Source organism: Oratosquilla oratoria, chromosome 6 (assembly GCF_046742065.1).
Source record: "Oratosquilla oratoria isolate Oo_2021 chromosome 6, ASM4674206v1, whole genome shotgun sequence".
Taxonomy (NCBI): Eukaryota; Metazoa; Arthropoda; class Malacostraca; order Stomatopoda; family Squillidae; genus Oratosquilla; species Oratosquilla oratoria.
This window is the reverse complement of record NC_134782.1, coordinates 785,579-795,000: the sequence shown is the minus strand read 5'-3', so window position 1 is coordinate 795,000 and position 9,422 is coordinate 785,579. Positions and strand designations below refer to the sequence as shown.

The 9,422-nt window shown below is 41.0% G+C and overlaps 1 protein-coding gene across 1 annotated transcript in view; it reads left to right on the top strand.

Annotated features, from left to right (window-relative positions):
- Positions 1-3,825, top strand: part of LOC143026238 (chymotrypsin BI-like) — a 6,194-nt gene extending 2,369 nt beyond the window's left edge. The window contains exons 3-7 of the mRNA XM_076186290.1: positions 872-1,043; positions 2,274-2,440; positions 2,552-2,650; positions 2,985-3,124; positions 3,616-3,825. Coding sequence (XP_076042405.1) covers positions 872-1,043; positions 2,274-2,440; positions 2,552-2,650; positions 2,985-3,124; positions 3,616-3,786 — 749 coding nt within the window. The 3' untranslated portion in view covers positions 3,787-3,825. The remainder of the gene's footprint in view (positions 1-871; positions 1,044-2,273; positions 2,441-2,551; positions 2,651-2,984; positions 3,125-3,615) is intronic.
- The last annotated feature ends 5,597 nt before the right edge of the window (positions 3,826-9,422 follow it).

Genomic DNA, 9,422 nt, shown 5'->3' with positions numbered 1-9,422 from the left:
ATACCTGCGAAACTAGTCAGGAATAAACTCAAGACTAAGACTCCTGTGTTTCCTACTCCGCTTACGTCAACCTGTCAGAATGTCTCAACAATATATATATATATATATATATATATATATATATATATATATATATATATATATATATATATATATATATATATATATATATATATATATATATATATATATATATATATATAATCATAGCACTTCTTATGCTTCTACAGCTTTATGTAATTTTTAAAGGCCTAGTTTCTGATGTTTGGCCAACAGCCTCAGGCTTTTCTTATAACTAGTCGCAGCTGCTCTCCCAAAAGCCTGCTGCAGGAGGAGGATCTGGATTCCTCTTGCACCTGTCATGGGACCCAAAGACCACTGGACGACATCGCATTAGTCACTAGTACCATATATAGTCCCAACTGATCCATTTAGCATATCTTTTGACCCCTTTGCACTAAAATATTGCATGAAATACCCGGTATTTCAGTACTTCATGCACTTCCGAATATGAACCACATAATACATGCAGTCCCATGGATTTTGTGTTCTCCCCACTACCTGTGGCAAATTTTTATATCAAAATTAGCTCCTTTCCACTTGACGTGGGCCAGGGATAGCGCTTCTTGGGCATCTGCTGAACTAAGCATCCTGTCATGTTCAACATTGTCCTCAATTATCGACTGCAGCCAATGATACCGAGCACAGTACCAAATACCCCAAGTATTTTCTAAGCATCAAATGAAGTACTACATTCAGTTCTGGTCCCTGACACCGCCCATCCACCACATAAAGTAGTCCATACTGTTTCAATCGGTTATGCTCATTTTGAGCCCAGAATTAATTTTCTTTTATTCCTTTCCTTCTGCAGCCAGCTGTGGTACCATGAGTGCCGAGGCCGCAGCTCGCATTGTCGGAGGTACGGAGGCTACACCCCATTCCTACCCGTGGCAGGTCGCCCTCTTCATCGACAGCGGCTTCTTCTGTGGAGGCGCTCTCATCTCCGACGAATGGGTCCTGACCGCAGCTCACTGTACCGACGGGTAAGAGAAACCAGCACATTTATTGGGCGAATCACATGGTTATCAGGTTAGCCCTAGAAAAGATGATTTTATGTCATCTTTGTGTCATAGTGTGCGGGGGTAGCGTGATCGAAAGTGTGCTGGGCTCACATTCGTTTAGATTTGGAGTCAAATCCCTCACTCTTCTCCGATTCCCAGCAGTGACTCTTACCTGTCCCAACAGTCCTCAAACCGTGTAGGGCATAGGTAATGGCTTTGGCCGCAGCTACGCGCCTCCTCGCGTAGGCTCCTCATAGTGTTTAAGGAGAGTCAAGCATAAGTATACATGGGAAAGAGTGGTGCATGGAAAGTTGGTTGATAAGGCGTTGATGGATTATGCAGTGATATCCAAAGGAAGGATGGAAAGAGTTCTGTCTGTCCTTGTTCTTAGGATAGAGAGTAGTGGAGTATCAGATGATTTTTTGATAGAAGGAGAATTGAGAGTGTAGGAAGAGGAAAAGGGTGAAAGGTAGAAAGGTGCTGAGAATTAACAAATTGAATGAGAAGGAAAAAAGGAATATCAGGAGAAGCTGAGAGAAATGTGGGAAGTAATGAAGGATATGGGGCAAGAAGAAGATGAAGAACAGGTATGTCTCAAGGAGGAAGTGACAAAGTGACAAAATATGGGACGAGGAGAATAGGAGGAAACAGAATGAAGAGTAATGAACAGTGGGATGAAGATATAAAGGCAGTGGTAGAAGAGAAGATGTGAGCGTGTGAGGACTGGTTACAAGGTAGAACTAGGGAAATATATGAGAGGATTGGCGAAACATAAGTAAAGTGAAACAAAGAGTGAGATAAAAAAAAAAGTGGCATGGAAGGAACACGGCACATATCGGGCGTGTATTTCCTGCCATAATTAAAGCTCCGTGAAATATATAAATAACTTGTGCTCACTTCAATCCATGAGACCTCTGAGTATGGTCCTGGGACAAGGGCCGAAACGTCGGATAATAAATCTCGCTCATCGAGTCTAGCGTTTACGTTCTTCTTCTTATTCTTCTTCTCATAATATTTTACGATATAGATTCCATAATCCAGCACTTCACGTATATTGCATGTATTATCTATATGTGTATGGAATATATTATGTACGTGTACATTATAATATATGTATGTATAAATATGCGAAATTTCGTGCACTAAATATTTAGATCTAAATACATAACAACCGATACCATTATCTCCATATTCCCTTTATACAATTCACAGAGGAAATAGCATACAGGTTGTTCTTGGTGCCCACAACGTGCAGACATATGAATCCAGTCAAGTGACCATGACCTCCTACAATTTCTTCGAACACCAGAACTGGATCTCTTACCTTCTCATGAACGACATTGCTCTTATCAAACTTCCTAAGAAGGTCGACTTCAACAGTGAGTCCGTAACACCTGCCACAACTGTGGTCTGTCTATTAAGAAAATCGTTCACATTAGATTTGTTTTTACTAAGCTCATTATTCAAATTACATTCTGTTTTTCTTCCAGGCTACATCCAACCCGTTTGTTTACCAACCAGAAGTGAGCAAGGTGATCTGATGGTTGGGAAGACTGTGACCGCAAGCGGTTGGGGGAAATCTTCAGACAGTAAGTATGATATATAATGCAAGTGCAAAGGAACTACACAGAATCTAACCATGTAAAGGAAGGCTGAACTTGGCTTCCTTTGTCCGCTCATGGGTTTGAATGTATTTGTAAAGACAGATTCATTCAAGTTAACAAACAGGTGTCAAAGAAACGTGATTCGGAAATTAGACATTTTATTCTAAATGTTTCAGTCTTGTGAATACTCGGCGAGAATTTGTCTTTTGGTCGTTAGCTTGATATGTTGATGAATGCATGTACTCAGTCTTGAATGAATAGGAGAAAAATATTATTTTTGATGCAATATATAACATGTAATCCTTGCGTTTTCTTGCAGGCGCGGGAGGTATCACCAACAAACTCAGAAATGTAAACCTCCCTGTCATCTCGAACACTGAATGCGCTTACACCTATGGAGGAATCGTTACCGATAATATCCTATGCACCTCAGGAGCAGGAGGAAAAGGAACTTGCAGTGTAAGTTCTCCTTCAAGTAGTGGTTGGTGATACTATGAAGTACTGTTGAATAAAATGATCAACTGGTCCCTGAGAAGGTTATCCGAAAAAGAGGAATAAGAGAAGGTGGAAAGGCGAAGCAAGTAATTTTTAGTTCTTTAAAAGACTGCGTCATTGGAAATCATGGCCATCAAATGCAACATAACATGGGAGTATTTAAGATCTAACAATATACTTTTCACATCTAATACAAATTGAACTTGGAATAAGGTTTAATGAAGGGGTGTGGTTATGACACTATGATCCTGATGAACAAGAAATGAACGGCTGGAATAGTCGGGGTGAAAAGGTGGACATAATAAACTTGTGGGTTTGGGAGTGACTTTTAACTAACAAAGATATATTCACCGAATAGGCTAAGGTTCAAGTACGAACGGGACAGTGCCTTCGGAACAGTCTGAATTCGTAACTTTATTTTGTTTTCTCTAAGATTCCTATGTCTCCCTCGGCAGGGTGACTCCGGTGGCCCACTGAACTACAAGTCCAATGGCCGAGCGGAGACTCGAGGTGTCGTCTCCTTCGGGTCTTCCGCTGGTTGTGAACTCGGCTACCCAGCTGCCTTTACCCGCGTCACAGCGTACCTCGACTGGATCGAGACCAACACTGGCATTGCCATCAACTAGTGTTACAACTCATGTTTCACAATAAAAGAAATAATTTTACCTCACTGTATGTATCCTTTACCTACTATAGTATTCTTTTCAGTCAGACACTCGTCAATTTATCCTTTGGTCGTTTGAGTAGTGCGATAGAAATACTATTTACGATGACCTACCTGAAAACTGAGTAACATTGTCTGAAACGGGTATCACCTATCATTCCTGTATACTTTTATTGCATGGGTGATACAGATATGTACAATATTTTGTTAATACATATTCATGCTGTACAGACATACGGTATATGCATACATTCGTACACGCATACAAACATACTAATACAACAGGAGAGACCTATTATCTGTTGAGAAATATAAAATTGGCATTTCAGTACATGGATGAGGACATGGTGAAGAGAATCATTGAAAGCTGATTCTACCGTATACGTTTGGGAGCAAAAGAATTCCAAACTTTTTAGCTTCATTGAAGATTTGGCATCAGATTAACAACGAGTCTGTTGCCGGACGTGTGGTTATCAGTGACAATAACGCAGAGTGTACGAGAAGGAAATACTGTTAAATGTGGACTCAACTCACGGCAACAAGACGACAGGCAGCGAGAATGATGATAAGCCTCCCATACATGACAACAACCTGTCAGTTAAGTTCTGTTCTGTGTAGTTTGGGAATGAGGTTCCCACGGGCTTTTTGGGTGAGCCCGTTTGGAGGGTGATTTATGTACGAGTGTGTGCGGGTTTAACCACACCCGCTCATACAGTCACAAGATGTGCATACGTATATGATATACGTATGCACATCTCGGTGAATGCACCCTTCCTAACATGAGCTGTGTATTCAGTGGATATGTGTATTTAGCAATTGGTGTAATAAATTTTAAAAGGGGGGTGATTCAATGTATGAGTGTGTGTGACTTTGGCCACGCCCACTCATACATTTACCGGATGTGCATACCTATGTGAAATACGTATGCACATCTCGGTGAATTCACCCTTCCTGTCATGAATGGAGTATAAAATCAGTGCAATAGGTATAAAAATTTAAAGGGGGGGCTGACACTCCACCAGCCGACGCAGTTCGTAATCACTTAAGTGGCTGCATAGGCGGCGCACAAGACCCTCAGATGTTGTCGGAGGCCCTCTCCTCAGAAATGCAGTTGCGGGGCAATACTTGAGGTAGTGTTCAAGGGTGGCTTCTGGGTGGCGTCAATGTTGACATTTCTTCTCTCCTGCTGTCGGGTTGGTCTTGATCTGCCAGAAACAACGGTCCTCCAGCCGCAGACGGAAGAGCAGAGTTTCCACTTTTCTTGGTGTGGAGCGAGGAAGTACAAGGAGCTCGTAGTCTGTGACTGCCCTGTACCACCTCGCCCTTTCTGATACCTCTGCCTCCAGTCTGTGCTGAAGGAACCGTTGTACCTGATTAAGAGCCCTGGTGCGTATGCGCAACTGATTTCTACTGAGAGGGACGACAACATCGACTTCGGGTCTATGGCGCGCCGCTTCTGCTGAGGCGACGGCTAGCTCGTTACCTGGGACGCCCACATGGCTCGGCACCCAGTTGGGCGTAACACTCCTGCCTTGCTGATGTAGCTTCAGCAGGAGTGCTAGGATGGAGGTCAGTAGGCGTACATTGTCGCTGGACTGTGTTGTATCTAAGCTACCTAGCAGAGATTGTGAATCCGTGTGGATCACCACAGGACCAGTTCGTGATATTAGAGCGTAAGTTAAGTTCATAACAACACATATTTATATATGGCGCCCGTTTTCTTTAACCACCACCCTCTGCTTTCTTTACAGATATGGTGATGGAAAGACGACGTGTTGATATATATGTTCCACCTAATGGGGTCACTGGAGAAACGAAACGTACATTCCCAATGCACGACGTACTATAGTCAGCGCAATGAGAAGTGACCGCTAAGGCGGGGCTAGGAGATTTCCCGGAGTTGCCACATCTCCACAGATAACACGGCCCGCACGGCTCACATTGAATGCAGGGTGAGGGGGGCGGGGCCAGAGAATAGATGTAACGGCAACGTCGCTCTCCCTTGCTCATAGGCCATGTCTGACTCGAGGAAACGAAACCTTTGTATAGAAAACATTGCTTTGATTTTTACCTCAGTGGTGGTGAGTGTGACAAAAAATTATAATATAATTATATGTGGCAACATTATGAAAATATTAAATAAAATTATAGAATAAAGTAAAATTATAAGATAATTATATGTGGCAACACAGGGGTACTCCCAGTGCTCCGCCCTAACGGCCATTTCTCAATGCAACGAGTATAGTACAAGAATTCACACATGTAAGAATTTTCATATCTCATAGGTGAAAGCACGCACATATATTTTTGAGACATACCACAATTCAAAACCATATGTGATAGATATTGTACGATACAGGCGCAATCGTAAGCGTTCTGGCTTCGCGTTCTCCCATTAGTGGGTTGTTCCAGAGGACATGAAATCGCTATGGCGACCGGTAAACTTTTTCTATTCCCGCTTCGCATGCCGCTGGTCCGGGTTCAAACCCAACGGTTGTCGATATCTGGTGCTTGCCCGAACAGGCTGAACACTAAAAAAGGCAAAAATGAAGACTTGAGTCGCAGATGCAAGCCTCCTGGTATCTCCTCACTTTTACAATTATTATTATTATTATTATTACTATTATTATTACATTTATCATTATTATTATTATCATTATTATTATTACAAGCACCCGGCTAACGCCGCCCATGGCTCCGCCATGGGTGCTTGGCCTACGGCGCTACTCGCTTCGCTCTCGGGGCGCTTCGCGCCCCAGGGCTCCGCCCTCATTGTTTTAATGTATGATTTGTTCGGTTTGGTTTAGATAATAAAAGAGAGGTACCCATACAGGTTTTTTATTCAGTACCGGTAATAACAACATCTTTGGACGCTTTAGGTCGTTTACGTGGTGGAGTCCTAACTTCGTCTTCCGAATCATCATTGTCGTCATCGTCACTCCATCTCTTTACCGCCTTCACGATGAAGTCCTTCATTTCTTCTTGCCTCTTCTTCATTTCTTCTTGCCCCTCAGTCTGATTCCGCGCTTAGAATTGAAGACTCGGGCTAGCCGGCTAAGAAGGGAGAGTTAGGGAGGGGGAGGTGGGGTCGTCAATGCGCATGCCTGCACAGAGCCGGGAATTTTAAATTTCTGATGATTCTGGCGGAAAATTCCAAACCACACTCAACCTTCGGGAAGTGGCCATATGACCAGGAGTGTGGTATGGGATTATCGCTATAGCTTCGCTGTGTAGGTTTCTTAAGCCGATAAAAACAATTTAAGCGGCACGAGCCGCGACAAAGAAATATTTGATACCGTCCCACACGAAAGACTACTTTCTAAATTAGCTTTACACGGAGTAAGTGGCAGCCTATTAAGTTGAACTAGAAATTGGTTGAATGATCGAAAACAGAGAGTTGTTTTAAATGGAAAAATTTTTAGATGGAAAAATGTTACAAGTGGTTCCTCAAGGTTCCGTTCTTGGGCCACTTCTATTCATAGTATATATAAATGATATAGACCACGGACTAAAATCTATTGTCTCCAAATTTGCTAATGATACAAAATTGTGCGGGATGTCAAATGATCATTTCAATCAATTAGTGTTACATCTCACGTTTCATGACAAAAAATTAATCATTTTACCTCATTGTATGTATCCTTTACCTACTACAGTATTCTTTGCAGTCAGACATTCGTCAATTTATCCTTTGGTCGTGAGATAGAGCGTTAGAAATACTATTTACGATGACCTACCTGAAAACTGAGTAACATTGTCTAAAATGGGTATCACCTATCGTTCCTGTATACTTTTATTGCATGGGTGATATAGATATGTACAATATTTTGTTAATACATATTCATGCTGTACAGACATACGTTATATGCATACATTCGTACGCGCATACAAACAATATGCATACATACATACGAATACAACAGGAAAGACCTATTATCTGTTGAGAAATATAAAATTGGCATTTCAGTACATCGATGAGGACATGGTGAAAAGAATCATTGAAAGCTTGATACATCGCAGACTGGAATACGCAGCGGCGGCCGCGATGCTGTCATCATACAAAAAAAAAGTATATAAGAGAAAAAGAATACAAAACGCGGCGACCAAGATAATCCCTAGTTTTGTCGATTAGACAAGACATATAAGGACACCAAAGATCTGGAAAACGACACACATAATTCTCATCCTGAAAAAATAAAATCACAATCACAAACGTCTGCATATCAAAACAAACTCAAGTAGGACCCTTTCACCAACACGTTACTCACAAACATCACTCAACAAGTATAGGAGGGCTTCAACAAAATGGCGCACTCAGATAGGACACTAATGCTGACAACAGACATAAACGAACCTTTTGACACAGTCCCTAGATACACCCCATCAAGAAAGATAATTGAGAAAAGCACCAAAAACAACGGTAAGACATGGCTAACAAACTTCTTAGCTGTGACTGTATAGAATACCCAAAACCAACCATCAATGGGGAGCAAAAAAATGTGCTGTGGAGTCCCCCAAGGAGCTTTCGAACCTATTCATGAGTGACCGTTCCAAATCAGATCCAGAGCATAACAACAAAGCTCTCACCTGTGGATAACCTAACAACCATGCAAAATGATTAGAGGTAATGTTATACAAAATACATAAATGCTTATGGATTATAGCAGGAAGGAGCGCGTATATGGGAACTGCGTAGGTCTAACGACGCACGTAAACTACCACGTAGAACAATTACGTAATGACTACGCAGACTACATACATAAAACAATTACTAAATATAGGGGTTAAGTACTACTTATACTATATAAGGAATAATTACTACTTATACTCTAAAGAGAAGAATGACTACACTATATCTTCATTCTTGTGTTCTTGATAATAGGAATAAACTATCTTACTATGATAGTGAATCCAACATTTGAAAATAATTTAGACAAGGAATGCCACACACATAATAACAAGTTTTATTATTAACCACATATCGACCACCACAGCTTGAGCTCAAATGTTGATATTGTCGGAAATCTTGATCTGAATAGGCAGCCACCCAACATTCGCTCTACGTTATATTAAGTCCTAGCCGAGTCTACCCGAACGGAACACAACAAACCATGCCCGTCCAGGGTTCCCACAAAGGGAGATTAGTAATTCCCTACACGTGTGCTGAAAAATCCCTAGCTTACAAATATTGACATAGTACAGTACAAAAAATATATACTGTTGATAATAATAATAATATAACAACAGGTTAAGATATTGTGGAGTAGTTCAGAAATTTATGTTTGTCATTATATAGATAGTGCACTGCAGTACTGAAAAATAATTCCCTTTTTGACAATTATTTCTCCCAAAACAAAATAATCAACTAACAATACGATGTCTGTTTTTTCTTCTGGTGAGTAAATTTCCATCGGGTTCTTGATGAAATGCTAAAATGAAAGAAATGTATATTTCTTAGTAGCTGAGATAAACGAGTGCTTTCCATCAAGTTATTATAAATTAACAGACTAAATTAGATAAAGAACTGGAAATCCTTAGCATTAGTACCTTGACATTTAGCCAACAAAACATGAACAAATACACTGACAGTTCACTCAT